This window comes from Zootoca vivipara, chromosome 10, assembly GCF_963506605.1.
Source record: "Zootoca vivipara chromosome 10, rZooViv1.1, whole genome shotgun sequence".
In the NCBI taxonomy this organism is placed as follows: Eukaryota; Metazoa; Chordata; class Lepidosauria; order Squamata; family Lacertidae; genus Zootoca; species Zootoca vivipara.
Window position 1 is genome coordinate 37,220,654 of NC_083285.1, and position 20,751 is coordinate 37,241,404.

General features: G+C 38.8%; 1 protein-coding gene across 2 annotated transcripts in view; it reads right to left on the minus strand.

The window, feature by feature from the left end:
- Positions 1-1,674: 1,674 nt before the first annotated feature.
- NTN4 (netrin 4) overlaps positions 1,675-20,751 on the minus strand; it is a 40,819-nt gene continuing 21,742 nt past the window's right edge. Inside the window, exons 3-10 of one of the 2 annotated variants that reach the window (XM_035128088.2) lie at positions 20,164-20,442; positions 14,353-14,479; positions 13,540-13,728; positions 9,588-9,801; positions 8,317-8,429; positions 7,016-7,084; positions 5,657-5,827; positions 1,675-3,664 (exon numbers count right to left, since the gene is read on the minus strand). In XM_035128088.2, the coding sequence (XP_034983979.2) occupies positions 3,531-3,664; positions 5,657-5,827; positions 7,016-7,084; positions 8,317-8,429; positions 9,588-9,801; positions 13,540-13,728; positions 14,353-14,479; positions 20,164-20,442 (1,296 nt within the window). In that variant the 3' untranslated portion in view covers positions 1,675-3,530. Of the gene's footprint in view, positions 3,665-5,656; positions 5,828-7,015; positions 7,085-8,316; positions 8,433-9,587; positions 9,802-13,539; positions 13,729-14,352; positions 14,480-20,163; positions 20,443-20,751 lie in introns of both variants that reach the window. The other variant, XM_035128086.2, reaches the window with a different exon arrangement.

Consider the following 20,751-nt stretch of genomic DNA (forward strand, 5'->3'; position numbering starts at 1 on the left):
TGGCCCTGTCCTCCCTCAGATTAGTGAGGGACATGTGCAAATATTTTTCTTACTGAACTGTGGGAAAGGAGCTACGAGCTGCTTTGACCTTCGTGCAAGGTTAGATTTCGGAACTCACTGTCATTGAAAAAAAATCAACAAGAAAGTACAGAAACCTTGGGGACCAGCAACTTTGGCGACTTATCAGTAAGCTATCTCTTCAGTGTGCTAGGAAGTGGCTGCTAAGGAAAGTTGAGTGTTGTTTTTTTTAAAAAAACACTATTGATATGGTACCAAGTAATCGTATCTAAAAATAGAGAGTGCATATTTGTTCCAAATTTGCTTTGTTTATTTATGCCAATGCTAGCTCCCTATTTAGATACTTTGGTAGTACCAGATGTTCTAATAATTTTCTGCATCATATACATATCCCTGAAGATTTAGCCCATGGACGTAATTATACTAAAATACCATCTTTGTGTAATTTTCCATTGCACACAGGCAATTTCTCTTCTGCACTGTCCATAAGTGACATAATGTGGAACTAGTTCCCTACTGGATGTATTAAAATTCCAGATCAGTAACAAAAAGAATTCTCCGCCAGGTGAAAGATTCATTTGCTGATGTTTTTTTTTGGGGGGGGAGTGTAGAAAAACCTAATTGGATATTGGAGTATTTGTCCCCTCTTCCTTCCTGGCCCCTGGAATTGGACTCATGCTGGATCATGAATGAAGTACAGTATGGGTTGTTTTTCAACTAAGTTCTCAAAGTAGACCCACTGAAATTAATTGAAAGTCAATGGGTTTACTCTGAGTAAAACTTAGCTGAATACCACCCATGGTCTATAATATTGCAGTGACAATGACAGTGATGCTATACTGAATATAGAGGAAGGAATGTCTCTCTCTCCATAGTTCACGGTGTTGCCTTCAGGAGAGTTCTCATACCATTTTCCAAATGAAAGCTAGATGTATGTTTCTATTTGTCGTGGAAACGCACGTTTTACTTACTTCCTGATCTTCAGGGATACTTGCAGTACTGTGAATGAGGTTTCTCAGGGTCATTTATGCTATGGGAAGCTGCTCTTGGCATGTGAAATTGAGAGCTCATTATATTTCTTTAATTAAGAGACACAAAAATGTGGAAATCCCTTTTCTCAGAACTACATGGTCTTTTGAGAATGTAGTGCCATCATTACACTGCTAATGCATGTAGACATTCATGTGAATCATCCCTGGCAAGACTTTATCTCAGAGTCAATAGAAATCAACAGACCTCATCTGCAGCACCGTTAGAGAAGAGGGAAAGTGTACAGCCTCTAAATGAAAACTCCACAGCACAAAGGATTGCTGTAGAGGATTCCGCAGCTTTTGTTGTTCACAGTGGAGCTAGCTGGATATTCCTTGTACTAAAGTGATACAACAGGGGAGTACAAAAGCTTCAAGCATTATCATTAAATAGTACCTACATTGGGGGGTGGGGAACTGTGTCACTGTTCCTCATAATGTTATAGGAACCATCAAATGGAGGTCCATGACACTTGAGTGATCAGATTCCACAATAGGAATAAATGTGTGAATGGTGTATATGTGTGTGTGTAGAAGGCGTGGTGGTGGTGAATATCGTGTGAGAAGAAACCCATTTTTCTTGTGAAAAAATATTCTATATTTCATTATAATATTATGGACAGGGTTCTAGAAAATATGAATCCATAAGAAAAATTATTTGGAATCATAGTGTATTTATTATATACATAAAATATAAAAACAAAATTTCAAAACAGTAACATTTTTGTGAATCCACAGGACCACAAGAGAAAACATACCTATGAACCATGGATCAGTGGTGTTGTTATTTCAATGGTATAGTAGCTCTTCCTTTATTTTTTAATGTATATAAATGGGATATATTTTGTGTCTGTTTACCAGAGAAGTATAGAATCTAGTGATGAATATGGCATTGATATTCCATAAATTTACACTATTTTGAAAGTTCTATGTAGAAACAGAAAGAAAGAAACTTGCTGCTCAAGTTTAAATATTATAAAACAAAGGCCAAAGCCAGCATGAATTATGAACAAGTCCATGACATTTCAAAAAGCATTCCCCCCCAACCCTTGTTTTCTCTTTTGATGGTATATACAGTCTCATCATAGCTGATATTTATAGAATTAGCCCATTAGTCTGAAGTTAAGACTTCATCTGAAATATATTAATTGCAAAAAAATATATCCTTGAACTGAGTGGCGATTGGCATAAATGAATGAAAACTATTCCTTTTATCCTTTATAGTCGTGGAGTGCTTCTGTTCCAATATTCATTTTCCTGTGCCACCTCTGTTCCCCAACAATATTAGAATTTTCACACTGAAAGGGGGCAGGCAATAAAGTGCTTTATACAATCAAATGCTTACATGTGTTTAATACCTCATAAAATAGAAGTGTTCCCATTTATACTTTATGGAACCAGTCTTTTCTTAAAACCAAAATTTTGATGAAAGAAGAGGTTCTACTTTCATCTGTGCTGGCTCAAATACAAAGCAGAGTCCAACTTGGGGGTTGCAACATATTCCCCTTGGTTTAACAGACTAGAAAATTTTACCCAGAATCTTTTTAAGTGCCCCAAATGAAAATCTTATTAATTCCTTTTTAAGGATGTCCCACAGAGTCCTGTTGGTTAAATGCATGCCCTAATTAGTTATTACATATTACTGACTTTATATGTTTTCCAATGGCGTTTCCCCACTGATATTAGTGTTATTTCCATACATGAATACGTCTAGAGATTTGCAGTAGACATTTAATCAAAACCTTCCTCTTAGTTTTAATATACCAGTATAAAAAAAACCCCACATTCCATTGCTTCTCTCTAAATTGGTAGTCTTTTGTCCATTTCTAGTGTACTGTATATTTACCGGTATCTTCCCAAAGAACATGAGAATGGGGTTCCAATTTTCAGATTCCTCAGTTGGTGCCAGTCCCACATACTTTAATTGGGGGGGGGGTAAACAAAACACTTGTACAGCTGGACCCTAAAGCAGTATTGTCTATAAAGATTTAATTTAAGGGCTGTGACATAAGCCATATTCTGCTGAATAAATGATACTTATTCCCAGGCAGGTTGGTCCAATACAGACAAGGTCTGTGAATGCAGTTCTGCCCACGGAGACCCTTTTACTCCACCAAACAGATGATTGGTGGAAAGGTGGATATGGGTAGGAGAACTGCAGGAGTGCAGCTATGCATGCACAGGCTTTTGTTGGACTCACTTATTACAAGACCTCTACTCCCCCCTATACAATCAGCTGAAGCTATTGAGTGGGTGGGGGCTCTGCTTCTCTTGTGAGGATTTCACCCACAAACACTGTTTATACATACCGGTAAGTGTTGCAATTGGGACCAAAGTGTTTAAGAATCAAAGTGAAAGGCTATGACTTTAAATACCTCCACACATACTTGGCACTATTCCTTTCCATTCCAGTTTTCATTTTGAGAGTCTTCTTTCTATAGCATTTGCATTTTTGTGCATAAACAAATGCCCCGTTTGGCACTTTCAGCTACAATCTTTTAAAATTTCCAATACATTTTTCCCCAGAGCTGGTTTCCACTGCTGAACAAAACTTTTCATATTGACTATCAGTCTGCCTGCTTGAACATCTTCATATCCAGCCACAAGATATTTCAAACCTTTGAAAACAAAATAGTCAGATATTTATTGGACTGGTACTTCATATTGGATAGTATGCAATCATAAAGGGAATTTACTTTTTATACTGTAAACCACTTCAGATGAAGGGCAATATATAAATTTAATACAAAATAAAATAAAATACTTGTCTGTGTGCATATATATGTTTTGTGCATGTATGCATGTACATGTGTGTGCGCGCACATGCATATGTATGTGTATAATGCATATCTTTTTAATCCAGAAGTATATTTAATGTAAGAGGACAGGAGGCGATTTTGTTCACATTCCACCTTCTCAATGCAGCCCTCTGATAAACTGTTCCAGAGAGTTGGGGGGGGGGACCCTCTCTAAGAGAGTAGAAGTTGTGGGGTAACTGTGGGGGCAATCACCTCCTTTTCTCACAAGTTAGCATATGCTTCCATTCCATCAAAAGTCATTCTGTGCTAAAAGTTGCACAGTGTTAAGATCAACACTCTTATGCAGTACAGTGGTACTTCGGGTTACAGACGCTTCAGGTTACAGCAGGCATCCCCAAACTGCGGCCCTCCAGATGTTTTGGCCTGCAACTCCCATGATCCCTAACTAACAGGACCAGTGGTCAGGAATGATGGGAATTGTAGTCCAAAACATCTGGAGGGCCGTAGTTTGGGGATGCCTGGGTTACAGACTCCGCTAACCCAGAAATAGTACCTCGGTTTAAGAACTTTGCCCCAGGATAAGAACGGAAATCGCGCTGCGGCAGCGGGAGGACCCATTAGCTAAAGTGGTACCTCAGATTAAGAACAGTTTCAGATTAAGAATGGACCTCCAGAAGGAATTAAGTTCTTAACCCGAGGTACATAAATAATTAAGCACAAAAGAGAGTCTGGCTCTCTTTTGTGCTTAATTGCATTTGGTTTGTGAAACTTTACTACTTTTTTTGGTAGATGACAGAGCTACAGTATCACAAGCTCTGAAATGATTTCATCTGAGAAATTATTGCAAATGAGGTTTTTTCCCCTAGTAACTTTTGAGGTTTTTTTTTAAATGGTGAGAGTACTTCACTATCTAAATATTATGTGGTAAATCTACCCACATAGCTCAGTCAGTAGAGCATGAGACTCTTAATCTCAGGGTCATGGGTTTGAGCCTCATAATGGGCAAACAATTCCTGCACTGCAGTGCATTGACTAGATGACCCTCATGTCCCCTTCCAACTCTGCAATTCTATGATTCTATTATTTTAATACCTCCAAAGGAGAATAGGTACTTTGGAATCCACAGTCTATTGTTTTCAAATAATTGACCAGAGAAGCAGGTATCTTTGAGCTAATAATTTACTGAAACAGAAACTCTGGATCTAATTCGGATGTGCATGCAAAGGCCCATTCAAATACAGAATGTCTATCTGTACTTTATTATTTTAAATGAGATGTGTGTTTAGATATACATTGAGAATGTGGGTGGGAAAGCACAGCTAGTCATATATAGAAATATTTTTATGCATGACTAGAACTGGCTCAAGAAACAAATTTCAGTTTAATATAGTGATTGTGTATATTGAGTGTATCTTCATTGATTTGCAAGCACAACCAATGCAGGTGTGATGGGAATATCTTACATTCTTTGGAGACAGGGTAACCCTAGCTGCATTATTTTTCAAGATGTTGGTGAATGAATTCTGCATGTGTGCAGTTATGAGAGAAGATTCAAATTGACAAACGCTGTGGCAGGGCTTTGGTAATGATTAGTGGGTGATATAACAGGTCCAAAGTGAATCTAAAATTGAAAGGATTGTCTCTAGCATCACATTAAATTGCTTTAATTAGTAAGAACAGTGATTGTCATTTTAGTTTTCTGAAGTAATATTTTTTTTTTCTACCATAAGAATGTGGAAGATAATTTATTGCATATGTCCTGACTATAAGAGTGATTCTGATGGACATAAATAGTAAAAATAAATAAATGATGATGATGATAAAGACCTGCTTTTCATAATAAATACCTACCAGGATTAAGTACCGGGCAAGTGCAGCCTCTGTTAGTCCATGATTCTGGGTACAGAATCCGCTTCCCTCGTAAAATCTTAAGCTTTGTAGATTTCAGTACTTTTTGGATCTTCACATTGACCTCAGCATGGGAGCCTTTATCATGAGCAGATAAAATCTTTGCCTTCAGCACTGAATAAAGAATATAACTTCTGTTTTCATTCTAGTACATTGGTACATAGATTAATCTTGGGCACCATCAATGTGTGCACTGCAAACTGAGCCTCTTTGTACTTGCAGGGTGGGTGTAATTGTCGCTACTGCTAGTGTGATATAGAGATGTTTCTATATATTTCATCTGATGCAAGCAGAAAAGCTCTTGGTTTAGTCGAAAATATACTGTGCCAGATCCAGCCTGTTCAGCCTTTGCCAAAGACAGGGTGCAGGGAGATGCTCAGTGACCTGATTTTTTAGGAAATACTGAGCACATACACAGCTGCTTCTTCCCATTGGAATTACTTGGAACTGCTGCTAAGCTATCATTTTAAACTTTTTCACAAAACTACAAAATACAGCAATGGTTTCCTGTAGCCCGGCTGCCTGTTCCCATTATAGGCTTAAAATACATGTATTTTGGCAAAGAGAAGTAATCAGTTTAAAATAATCTAGCCATTTAGAGCTACATAGTTTGGTTCTTAGAAATTTACAGATTAAAAAGTGCCTGGGAGTTTCTCTCTCCCCCCCCCATCCCCCATAAGCCATGCATGGATGAATTTAAACTGTTAGAGTCTCCCTTTGAGAACTATGGCAGTAGTCTAATTGGCATCTCAAAAAGGACTTTATATTGGTGATAATTTATAGAAAAAGAGGTTTGTCTACATATCAAATGCTGGTTTTCTCCCAGGACACATTTTCTAGGCAAATGGACCATTTATTAGAAGATAAAAAATGTTGGAGAAATTGTACATAGCAGACAAAATATGCATGCAGCCATGCAGGTCCAATAGAAATAAATTTGCAACACAAAACAAGTTGTATTACCAAGCAAGCAATGTTCCAGATTTGCTTTAAAAAAAAAAAAGTCGATAACTCAGGGGTCAGAAACCGTGACACTCCAGATATTGTTGGTCTTCTGTATCCATTGTCTCTGACCATTGGCCATGCTAGTTGGAGCTGATGTTGAAACCAACAAAATCTGGAAGGGGGTGGGATTCCCATCCCTACTATATCTAGTGCACCACTTAAATGAACCTCTAGTTTTCCTAATATAAGTACCACAATATCTCCCCATCATAGTAGCTCTATTGACAATTCACACTGATAAATGAAACTGTTGACAGCACTAGGCAATTTGAATAATATATTTGATTTTTAACTCACCATATGTATATTTCATGCTACAGAAGATCTTGGAATTTCTTAAAACTTGGTCCTTACATTCACATTTTCCTACAGAAACAGAAAAATACCTCTCTCTTTAAGCACTATTTGATGAAATATTTTAGTTACCACGATTTCATATTGTATTCACCAGAATGTCTAGATTCAGCTACTAAACAGGGAGTGAATGGGACTGCTCATGTTATCAGATATAGTTTTGAAGGGCAGCACTTTTCTAAAGTTACTAAACATTTTAAGTACTGAATGGATAAGAATTTTTGTAGCTGCTCACTGGATCCTGGATATATTTATATCTATAGAGTGTGGTGTGTGTGTGTGTGTGTGTGTGTGTGTGTGTGTGTACACAGTATGGTTTATTTTTAGCTTGATGGAAAATATCAGCTGAGATTACATACCTGTTATTCAAACAGTGAACCTAACCAATTATAATAAATAATTCCACTTGATCTATAGTTCATTTCAAATGTTATATGAACACATAGGAAGAATGAGACCACACATATCTGACCTCCACATGTTCATTATAAAAACTGAAGGAGCCCCCCACCACAAAAAAGCTTTATACACAGAGGGCTCCCTCCTTGTGATCAGGAACCCAGGGGTCCTGATAGCATGGGAAAAGTAATCCGCATATATGTTTAACACCTGAAAGAGACTCCTATCCAAGGGCGTACCCACCACGGGGCAAGTTAGGGCAGCTGCCCTACTCTAGAAGCAGGGCTGGTGGGCAGAGGCGGAGCACAGCCCGGCGGAGCGCGAGTTCGCCGCGCCGCACCCTCCCTCCAGCTCCCCGGCGCGCCCTCAGGCAAGGCCAAGCGCGGCGGGGAACCAGGGAGCGCGGCGCGGTGGGCGGGAACGTCGAACTCGCGCTCCGCTGGGCTGGGCTCCGCCTCCGCCCACCAGCCCTGCTTCTAGGGAGGGGCACAGCCCGGCGGAGCGCGAGTTCGCCATTCCTGCCCGCCACGCTGCGCCCTCCCTCCAGCTCCCTGTCGCGCCCTATGGCAAGGCCAAGCGCGGCGGGGAACCAGAGAGCGTGGCGCGGCGGGCGGGAACGCTGAACTCGCGCTCCGCTCCGCTCCGCTGGGCTCCGCCTCCGCCCACCAGCCCTGCTTCTAGGGAGGGGCACAGCCCGGCGGAGCGCGAGTTCACCGTTCCCGCCCACTTTGTGGCCCCTCCCCTTCCGTGCCTTGGCCCCTCCCCTTGCCCCCCCCCTAGTTTTGATCCTGGGTACGCCCATGCTCCTATCTTTCAGTAAAAAACCCAAAAGTTCATATTCTTACCTGAATGTCGAAGGGCAGAGTATCCTTGTTCATCCTCCCACCCCCATGCTGGCTCACTTTTGTTATACGGAGAATAAAAGCCAGGGTTTTCATGGTACCAATCTATGTTTGCACTGCTGAAATTAAAGGAACACTGTGATATGTTTCTTACAAACTCAGTTAAATTCAAGTTTATTTGTAAACAACCCTCCACACAAAAAAACCTTGACAAAGCTTAAGTATTCAAGCAAAATTAAAAGAAAATATTTATTGTGCTAATTGTCCATGCTTCAAACATTTTTTCTGTTTTAGTTACAGGTAGGTAGCCGTGTTGGTCTGCCGTCAAAACAAAACAAAAATAAAAGAGAAAAATTCATTCCAGTAGCACCTTAGAGACCAACTATGTTTGTCATTCGTATGAGCTTTCATGTGCATGCTCACACCAATGACAAACTTACCGTAGTTGGTCTCTAAGGTGCTACTAGAAGGAATTTTTCTATTTTATTTTTATTTTTTCTGTTCTCAGAAAAGGGACTTACTTATTTGCAATTCATTTATAGATCTCACACAAGTTCAGAGCTTGGAAGAGATTTCTAGCAGTACCTGGTAGAGTTTTTAGGATTATGATATAGTTACCCATAGCTAATTTCTTGCAGGAAGGGAAGTTCTGTCCCCCCCCCTCTAAACTAGTCATGTGAGGGGGAATATGGAATGATAGAACTATAGAAACAGAGTTGGAAGAGACCCTGAGGATCATCTGCAACCTTAGCATTATGAGCAACTAGCTGAGTCATGCCTATGCCTTTACAATATATTTTTCTTGTTCCAATTCTTTCTTTCTTTTGTGGGAAGTGCTGTGTCTCAATATCTTCAAAGTAAGAGTTAGAAAAGTGATTGTTTCTTATTTCTGATGCATACCCCCCTCCCCCAAGTCAGATTAGTTTAGCACTTAATCCTTTCAGTCCAACTATAATGTGTGGTTCATGTGAGGTGTTACAATAAAACAACAACATTCTGTTCTAGAGCAGAGATGAGGAACATGCAGCCTTCTAGATGTTGCTGTACTTCCAACTCCCATCAGCCCCAACCAGCATGGCCAGGGGTCAGGAATGATGGGAGTTCTTATTCAAAAACATGTCAAGGGTCACAGGTCCCCCATCTCTGCTCAAGAGGTTTTTCTACATCGCTAACATTTTTATTACTTCTATTTCAAACATGTATTTATTGTAGATAAACTCCCCGTCCTTATGTTATCTAGCCATTTATAGTTAGCAATATGTTTGTCCACTCACTTATTGATGCAGTCTCCCTTTAATGGGTCACAGCTTCCTGCACAATCACATGCTCGACAGCCATAATCTCCAAAGCCCCAGTATCCTACCATGCACCTGTCGCACTGAGGACCAGCCACTCCAGGTTTGCAGGGACAGTCACCATTGATGGGATCACAGAAGGTGCTATTGCTAAAGGGAAGCACAGCTGATCCAACAGGGTGGCAGGAGCACACTGCAATATTGAAACATACATATGAGATGAATGTATATGGGGAGAGATTACTGTACGTATATCCTAAAGGTATCACCCAGCCTTAGTATTATTCTCATTTTACATTCAAGGGTTCAATAAATATGGAAAACATCTCTCTCCATAGACAACAACTCCCTCCCCCCCCCACTTTCTCCCTGAAATTATGTTCCCTTTATGGTTAAAGTAAATGTGATAGTGGCAGTTCTATGTATTTAAACTCAGATTTGTTCCAATGATCCAATTTAAGAAGCAAATGGAATTCAAAGGTGGGCAGTGCTAAAACCTCACACTTGCAGCCTCCTATAACATTTTTCTTCTCAGCTTAGCTCCAGTACTGGTAGTAAGATGGGCTGGAACAACAGCATTTCAGGAAAAATCTTCAGGCTGAAGATGTTGCTGTACTCTTTCCTATGCAATCTATTTCCTTTTACATCTGACACTTGCTTCCTCTGTGCAGCTGGGACAAATCCAGGTATAAATACATGAATCTGCCACTGCTGTTTGTAGTTTGGCCCTGCAAACAATGTAAATGTATGGTTTCTCCCTGCAGTACGTTATTATAGTGCCATACAGTTTTTACCACTGTGGATTTTACAGATACATGGCAGACATATTGAAGTCTCACATGTGAAAATGCCCTGTATTGTTTCCCATACCAATCACTATACCGTTCCTTAAAAGTGTTGAATGGAAAATTTCACCTTTTTAGCTCTCTTTTTAGTTGCAAGATACTTGCAGTAAGGTGTGCTAAAAACACATGATCTCTTGCTTATTGGATAAATTGACTTAAAACTGAATCTGAAATTCAATATAACCATGGCCCTGGAGTATGGTTCTCAACCATAAACAAATTTCAACTGCTTTTGTACAACAGCCTCAAAACTTAGAATGCAGCAAATAAGCTCTGATTACTAGAACTTTCAGTTCAGTCTTGGATAACAAGATCCAAGTATTACAAGCATCTATGTATGGAATACAAGTGTTTTAAATTTAATGACTGTAATCAGTTATTAACCTTTTTATCACCCCCACTGACATTGTAGCAGTGTCTTTAAAATTCATACAGGTTGTTAAAAATAGAAGGTGGGAGAATCTATGTAACCTTCAAGAAGATTGCTACAGTTACCGTGTTAAATAAGAGCATGCCCTGCTTTATCTCTTACATACACACTCCTGAACAAATATTACACATTGTTCACTTTGCTTAGTGTAGTTTAAGGATTTGTGGTTTAACAGCTCCTTCATTTGCTTTGACCTTGGAGCTTTTCCATTTTCGTTGCTCCTCAGTGAGTGAGCTGGCAATATCTGCAGAATTCCATTGTCTACTACTATATATGAATAAGGTTATCAGACATGTCGTTTATCAACACAAACTATGCAAGACACAAGGCCTTTTTCTGTCGAGATTGTAATCTCTGCTTGATCCCCTCAAAGCACAAGCTTTCTGTTCAGCTGGAGCTATCCAAAACACTCCTCACACTTTACACAGCAAGTGAAAAGCTGTGACTGAACAATTTCACGCAGGAAATATCTGTCTCCTCTGTTGGCTCTATCATGTATCACTCTGACTCCATTGTTATGGACTTTGCACAAATGATAGCAGCTGAAGATGAAACTGGGATGGCTGCCCAGGAATGAAACTCATCATGGCTTAGAGGCAACAGCTGAGAGGAATTTGCTTTGTATCAATAGATTTTGCAAATAAAGAAAAGAAAAAAGTAAGCTGATCAGGAAGAGGAAGTCAGAAAAGAAAACTTGAAGGATCTATTGCTGTTACGGGGAAAGCTTTTACCATTTCTATGGATTGTATGCAAAATGCTTAAAAAACTTATTCGTCCTCCCCAAAACCCTATTATTTCCTGTATTTTAGAGATGCAGCTGAGACTGGAAGGAAGTTGTTATTGTTATTATATTAGTATGTATGTATGTATGTATGTATGTATGTATGTATGTATGTATGTATTCATTCATTCATTCATTCATTTTATACCACCCTTCATCTGTAGATCTCAGGGTGGTTCACAGCATTCAAATATGAGATAAAAACACAAAATACATAATAAATACAAGAACAAAAACAAAACAATCCCCCACCTGCTCCCACAAGCACATTTTAAAAAGAAACACAGAAATAGTTCCAACATTCTTTGGCAACTTCCATAATCACATTCACAGCAACATTTTGTGCCAGCTGCTGCAATCAAGGAAAACTGCTGCCAGCCAGTATACTCAACATATTCTTCCAGAGAGTACTTGCCTGGGAAGATTTGTGTTCCTTGAAAAACAGTCTTTTCTGGCCTGAAATAGTCTCTCCCCCCCCCAATGTGATTCTGACAGTCCATGTAGGATTTGAATGTCATCACTGTCGATCCAAATAAAATATTCTCTGTAGGCAACATTTTACTCAGTAAAATGAGACTGTGGTGTTAGTGGATCTAATGGGGGAAGAATTCCAATCGTGTATTTCTACATATTTAGCTTAAAGGAAAAGATATTAGACAATGCTATTCCTCTCCTCTGTACTACTGTTCATTGGCAAAAATCTTATCTCTGGGCCAGGGGACTACCCTTTTAAGCACCTCCAATCTTCAGGAAGGTGTGGAACCTAGGAGGGTAGTCAGGGTCAAGGGAAATAAAAGGAACTCTAGATTTTATAGGAGCAAACTATAGCAAACTATAGCAAACTAAGTCCTGGTATTCACTCAAGTGTCCACTGTACCTTGTAGCCTCCTGCTTAAGGTCAGCTTAGGATTTCCTGCTATATCTTCTGCCATGATTTGAACACTGCATCTACAACTACAGTTGCCACAACTGGCATTTCACTGAATGCCAGAAATAGGAGTCATCAAATGGCAAAGGTACACTAGGAGTATGGACAATTTATTTGATAAAATAGTTTATATTCTACTTTTATATTCTGCTGAAACTTCTTTACATTTCGACTTAAAAAAAATACTGTGTTCAAGATGGCTAACAATTGTTATAGATATTGTTGTTACCAGTCTTGAGCACTTTGGTTTTTTTAAGGTCAAAATGCAGAATATAAACTAACAACATCTACAGCAATTGTTAGCCATCTTGAACATGGTCTTTTTTAGTCAAAATGTAGAAGAAGGAGTTTTAACAGGTGTAGATTTTCTCATTTCCACAGTACAAGCTGGACCTTCCAAAACTCCCTTTATAACAAAAGCAAAAGGTGAAGTTTTGTCGTCGCTGTTCATATTATTAGTAATTATTATACATCTACTTTGTAGAAGAGAATACTCCATTAATATGCTTCTTTAATCACTGTCAGGGACAAGAATCCACCTAATAATAATAATATTTATACCCTCCCCATCAGGTGTACATGAATAAAACCAACCAACCAACAGAAACCACTGGCTTATCACAGGCATTTTTAAAAATCCCCATATATTGGAAGCTTGCTTGACTGTTTCTATCACAGTTACATTTAGCTCCATCACCATTATTCTAAAGTACATATAGTACTTTACATATAGTAATGAATGGTAACTGGTGGAACTCCACAGCAAGCTCCTTGACTGGTAAACTGGCATTAGTTAGATATACTGCACAATGAAATATTTGAGGATTGTAGTTCCTTCATTTACAAATGTGAAGATGCTAAACTTTTTTTTTTACCTTGGCATAAGAATGAGCAACAGAATGATCTAGTATTTAAATATTCATATTGAGAAATTCATATTAGCTTACATTTACAGGCATCTGGGGCAGAAAAGGGTCTTCTGAGGTCTCGGTAGTAGCCTGGTTTGCAACGCTGGCAGTGCTGCCCTTCTGTATTGTGTTGACAGTTATCACAGACCCCACCACTTTGGTTTCTTGATGCCAGCCATGTGTCCATGTCAAAGTGACAAGAGTCAGAATGTCCATTGCACTTACAGGCTGAAACACAGCCAAGATAAGCAAAAAGACAAATTAAGGATGCTCTTTTTTAAAAAAAATGCAGAAAAAACCCTTACACATTATGAGAGCTGATTAATAATAAAATGAAATGTATAAGTCAGCCTGAAGATGTTTCCAATATCTGCAAATTATCAGTGTTTAGTTACTCTAATGTGCCTATTTAGAGTGAATCTGCTACAACTTACCACAAGCCTTCCATAATGATGTTTTTGGTAGAATAAGAAAATATCAAATCAAATATTTTGAAGACCAGATCAGATTATCCTATGACAGATACGCAAATCCAGTATAATTGTTGTTGTCTCTGTATCTACTGTATTGTAAATTAAAACATTAAAATATTTAGTGTTTCAGTGTCTAGTATATATAATTTATTTAGGTGCCCCGAGAAAAATTGAATAGCTCAAAATTGGAAAATTGAAGGAGGCCAAACAAATGCCACCTTCTTGGTAAATGAATGAACATCTTTGTAAACTAAGGTGTTACCAATGTTTTAAAATGTTGTGGATAGTGGCATTGGTTTTGGCTTTCTAATTTGTTTACCCAGGGCCATTTCTGCATATCCTGATACCCCAGTAGCACTGCCATTAACTTGTTACTTACATCTGCATTCATTTGGAGTTCCTGTTCTGCCATTTGCCGCTTGCCATGGCTGGTCATTGTAGAGAGAAGCACAATGCTGACAATGCGTTCCTGCAGTATTGTGTTTGCACATGCACCTTCCATGGACCTAACAAAGGGGAAACAAACTGTGACAACTATGGCTGTAGTGGCATTTCTAGAAATAATATGCAGGTGCACCTATGGCATTATGAAATCACTGGTAATTTGGAAATGTGTCTGCCCGCTAACTACTTGCTAACTGTTTTTGTTAACTGCTCAATTGTTCTTTTCAGTTGAATTTGATTGCTTGCTCACATGGAATTATTCCAGCATTGCAGCAATAGCACAACACCTGCACTGAATAGGGGTCCTGTTCAGAATATTTGAAATGGTACACTGAATGCATGGAGTGAGGAGGGAGACCCACTGCATCAAGCCGACACACAGCATCCTTGTGCAGAGACAGGGTCCCAGTTTTCATGGCTGTATGCTTGTAGGTTTATGCAACAAATCCCAAGGATTCATGTACATAATCAACACTCATTAAGATTGGTAAGAAGTTGTTTTAGAGGCAAATACTGTAAGGAAATATTAAGGAGGGTTTGAGGAACAGCAAAGCAGCTACCGGTATAGTCTCCTCCTCGGGAGCCAACTATCTCTCAGCCTTAGCTCTGCATTCACAATGCAAGGATACTTGTTTGCCTTCCAGGGCTGCTGTAAGTTTTATGGAGATGATGTATATGAAGCACTCTGAATATTTGAAATGTGCTATAAACGTGCTAACCATTAATCATGGTAATAGCAGTATGCACCTATTATGCTTTCCCCTAGTTATTGGATAACCTGTACTTCTATCACCATTATTTATTTTATAAATTGTACTGAACCCCTTGCTATATCCTCTTTGTGTTTTATGACAGCTTTAGAATTCTCCTCCAAATAAACAATCCTCACATATATGTTGCTATTGTGCTGTACTAAAATGCCATTGCTTACGGTTATTACTGTAGGCCTCTCTTGATTAGACACTAGTGTGAGCACCTTCATTTTGATGTCAAAAATTGGATTTAAAATTTGGATTAATGTTAGAGAATTTCTTCCACATCTTTTTACTCAATTTTATTTACAATGAGTTATTTCATTGTGGTAAATTAACCCATTAGATTTTCCTATTGGAATGTGGGTGACTCAGGGAGAGTAAACAGTGTAGGCAAGATAGCTTATCAGGTGGCGCTGTGGGTTAAACCACAGAGCCTAGGGTTTGCTGATCAGAAGGTCGGCGGTTCGAATCCCTGCGACGGGGTGAGCTCCTGTTGCTCGGTCCCAGCTCCTGCCAACCTAGCAGTTCGAAAGCACGCCAAAGTGCAAGTAGATAAATAGGGACCACTACAGCGGGAAGGTAAACAGCGTTTCCGTGTGCTGCTCTGGTTCACCAGAAGCGGCTTTGTCATGCTGGCCACATGACCTGGAAGCTGTACGCTGGCTGCCTCGGCCAATAATGCAAGATGAGCGCCGCAACCCCAGAGTCGGTCATGACTGGACCTAATGGTCAGGGGTCCCTTTACCTTTTATGGCATACATAGCAAAAATATAAACATCTAAGTGGCTCTGCACTGAACTTCTTAATCTGTACTTGACATCCAGAAAATTCAGCTCTTATCATGAAAGTATTGGTAGCTAAAAGGCATAAAAAGTTCATAAGAGAGAGAAAGAGAGATTTTTGCCACAGTTACAAATAGGCTGCTGCTCAGAATACCCTTCTGAATGACTTTGCTCCCATTATATTTACAAGGCATTTTAAAGACTCTTTGAGCTTGTTTGTCCAGACAAAGTTGCTGGTGAGAGACGGTGTGAAGATCTTTATAATGTGGAATGTTTTGGGTCTCATGGCACACCATATTTAGCATCCAGAAGGAATTTCCCCAGGTCAAACTGGGCAATAATCCTAGTAATTTCTGACTTCCCCTGCAGCATCTGAATTGGATATGTTCCTTGAAGCTATTTGTTCTGCCAACACCCTCTTTCTGCTTGAGATTTATTATATAAAAGGGTCCTTGAGGAGTGGTAGATGGATAGTTGTTTGATCCTTCTTAGCTGTATGATTCTATTATCACAACTGGAGTGTTTTGGCTCCTCTTAAATAAAAATATGGACTGAGTCATAAACGGGCACTGTAGAAAAGCTAGTGATGAGCAAGGAATGTCAAGAGGGAACTGGTGTTGCTTTTCATCCTACTCAGAATATAACAGTCTCTGATTGAGAAGGTTGCAGAAGGATAAAATGTTATTAGTGTTATAGCTCCAGGTACAGGCCTAAATATTCAAGCTGATGAAGAATGAACCAGAGGAAAAAAACTATTCACGTTGAATAAAACAATCCATTCCTGGCAATGGAAGAGTGGGGAAAGTGACCACCCAGGAAGAATTTTCTGGAAATTGTTATCTAACTTCATAACAGGCAAAAGAAAAAAGAAAAGAAAAAGGACTGTATGCTTAAAGTAGGTGCCAGGTTTGCTTAGAGCTCCATGGAAAAAAATATCTACCACAGCCTGCATAAGTCTGCCTATTAGTAGCAGGCCAACTAATGAGGGCTGCTGCATGTAATACTACAAGCTATTTGGGAAAGAGACCAGTGTCGTATAGCTTCATCATAGAAATTTAAAAGTCCAGGTTTGTAAAAGGAACGAAATATTTCTCCAGTCAGAAATTGCCACATGGTGCTTCAAACCTAATAGTAGGTTGTAAGAATTGCATGAATGGGCAGCCAGCATGATATGAAGTATGAACTGGAGGTCCAGGGAGGGTGGTGAAAAAAAAAATACTTATGGATGGTATGTATGTAAATCAGGTATTTGTAATTGAAATGTATTTTTTTAAGCACAAGAAAGTTAGTTGTAAAAAGCGGGCCAGCAACTCGTCACTCACATGGCATTGGCTATGTAAAAAAACAACACACCAAACACATCCTTTCTGGCTCCCGTATGTCTCAATTTGATAATCAGTATATATATTCCATATTTCTGTCACTGAGGTTGCCATCCTGTACCCATTTCCCTGAAAGTTAGCCTCACTGAACTTAGTCAGAATGACTTCTGAGTAGACATATATAGGATTGCACAGTCATGTACGAAAAATGAGAAAGCAGCTTTTGAGAATAAGAAAGATCTAAAGAAGTTTGGGGAGTTAAATCAATAAGAAACAGCTGCTGCTGCTGCTGCTGCTGCTGCTGCCGCCACCACCACCATGAAGTATATAATTCTGCACTAGAATGTTCATATGCATGCATGATTTTCAGCCAGCCATGATGCATTTGTGACGACTAAACCAGAATGTAAACATTCTCCAGCGATTTCCATTTACCCCCATACTATTCAAGCATTACCCATAGCTGCCAAGTTTTCCCTTTTCTCGCGAAGAAGCCTATTCAGCATCAGGGAAAATCCCTTTAAAAAAGGGATAACTTGGCAGCTATGGCATTACCATTTTGAATCTTTATGAGGCATAGCTAAATAACACATTTCCCAGGATGTTTCACTGTTTTGTGAATTGACACAAGTGAGTTCATTTAACTAGAGTTCTTTTTTCGTGCTATTTTTCATTCTGTCATTAGCCCTTTCCATTTTACTCCACTTCCAGACTGCTTTCTTTCTTAGCTTGACAGCTCTCTGGTAATGTCGCTCATTATACTGTGCAAGGCAAACAGTGTTACAAAAGTTGATGTGTGTAAGATAAATTAGTGACTGATTTTCACACATGAAGACAGTTGCTAGGGCATGTTTCCTCCCATTGCCTTCCCATTGCCTTTTTGTTCCTCAATTAATATATTCAATTACTTCTTTTCAAATTGTCTGGGTTTTTAGAAAATACTTCATGACTTATGTTCCTGAATGTACTATACAGAGAAAGAAGCAACTAACAACAGCTCTTGTACACTAGAAGACCTGTCTCCCTCCCCTGAAACTTCCCTTTTGATTAGTATTGTTTATATTGCATAATGATTTGAGTTCTACACTACTATTGCAGCCTTATTATGGTAGATATTATGGTTTTTTTTTACTGAGACAATGTAAAGCTTCACACAAGGGACAATATCGAAAGGATAAAAGAGGGATTGGTCTTTAGAAAATGGTTTTTAAATTATAGTCGTTATATTAGCTTTTTCCCAACAAAATAAATAGCAAAATGCTGCTGCGGGTAAAAAAAATTACCACAAGGAGAGTATATAAAATAAAGGTGGCTTTGGATTTTAGTAAAATATATGTTGACTAATGTTCATATATTTTCATTTTGACCCTACTCTACAATTTTTTATATATTTTGTTTGTTTAATCTATTTAATTTTATTTTTAAAAAAACATTCTATAGCACTTGATTGTAGGGGAAAACCCCCACTTCTAAGCAGTTTACAATAAAATGAAATGAAATGAAATTAAACATAAAAATTATTGATGAAAAAAGGTCAAAAAATTCCCAAAGGACATGCAATATCTATGTGTCTACATGTCTGGATAGGCTTGCCTAAACAAAGATGATTTAAGCAGGCACCAAAAAGAATACAGCACAGTGATATCAGTGCCTGATATCAGTAGGCAGAGTTTTAAAGCATAGGTGCTGCCACGCTAAAAGTGCAGAACAAGTGGGACACCTGTAGCAGAGCCAGTTCCACTGATTGAAATGGTTGACTAGGCATATATGGGGTAAGGTAATTTTGCAAGGTACCTGTCAGCAATACCAAAAAGCTAAAATGATCAATGTGGGTGCCTAAATGGAAATATTTTATCATTATATCTTGTAAATAACACACAACTGCCATTACACTTTTTCTCCCTCTGTTCTACTAGTATTACTTGAGCACTATGCAGGCTACATTCACTGTACTAACAGTAGTTTTAAATTGTAATGCACTGACCTTGCTTTTGATTTGATTTGCTAGCTTGTTAAGTCTTGCCAAACTATGTTTTTGTTTATCCTTCTTTGTTAACATTCTGCTACAACTCTTGCAGAACAAGTACATAAGAGAAATATAAACCAGGACAATTTATGTTACATACACAGCAATCTTGGGGATTGCCATCTTGTCTCTGTAGCTAGTTGGAAAAAACTTTCCACCAAGGAAACATCATATGAAAACTAATGGTTTCGCCTTTTGTTAGATATGCAAGCATTCATATTTGTGCATTTGCATACATGTTGTAATATGTTTGTTTTTTACATTGGGAAATAAACAGATCTCAGATTAGGTGTTTTCCAACATAGATCAGATTGGGTGCCAAATCATTTCACCAATACAGGTATAATGTAGGCCTTGTCCTTGAAAACAGCTCATATATCAGTTTCTCCCTCACCTCTGCTGAATCCTGCAACTTATTGCTTCTTTTCAAAGTCTATTTCAGGTTCTACATCCCTGTGAAATCGAAACTTGTGAGATGGGTGGTATACAGCGCATGCACTAATCAGGTTATATAAAGACAATACATAGAAGCAAGCTTGTATCAGAGCTGCGTTGGACTGCCAAAATATACATACTATTAGCTTATTTTCACATTGTGAACCAACATTATAATTTAAATCATGTAAATATTCACAGTTTTAAAGTAGCCTAGACTTTTGTCTAATTTAGGTAACTTCTAGATACAGTATTCCTTAGGTATGGGAAAGTCATAATATATTGTCTGTACTCTGTTCTCTTTCTGACTTTCAGGAGACTAATTCTCCATGCAACTGACACCAAGCTCAACAATTCACCTTATTTTCGGAACATTGATCTCTATACTTGAGACTTTGTGCAAGGTTTATCCCAACATAAACTTACCACATGGAAGACTCCTGCTGCCTTAACAGGCTTAAATCCTTTGATGGGCACACAGTGATCTGCATGACCATTACAAAAGCAGCTTCCTTTTACAATAAAATCATAGATTGCATAGTAGGTTAGTTCTGGAGGTTTTGCATTCATGTCATTGCTATGGCAAGGGCAGGATTGTTGCTTAAGCAGCTGCACGCGAAGGTTAGTGATCTTCAACTGTGCCTGAGCTTCATGACTGTAAGGATCATCAGCAGAATTGGGTGGTGACAGAGCTCGGTATATAACCTGGAAATAATATACAAGACAGAGTAAGTGAATAATAAAGAGATGTGCCAATTGGAGTCTTAAAAAATGGGTACATAAGGCTGCTGGCATCACTTATCAAGTGGCCATCTGTTATGGATGCTTTAGTTGAGATTTCGGCGTTGCTGGGGGTTAGACTTGATGACCCTCAGGGTCCCTTCCAACTTTACAATTCTATGAAACTACATCAAGCTCTGGAAAGTTTCCTGGAATTTAATTGACTGAAAAATATATGACTTGACCTCTGGAATTGGCAATGTGAAGATTTTAGAACCTGATTACCCCCAAGGA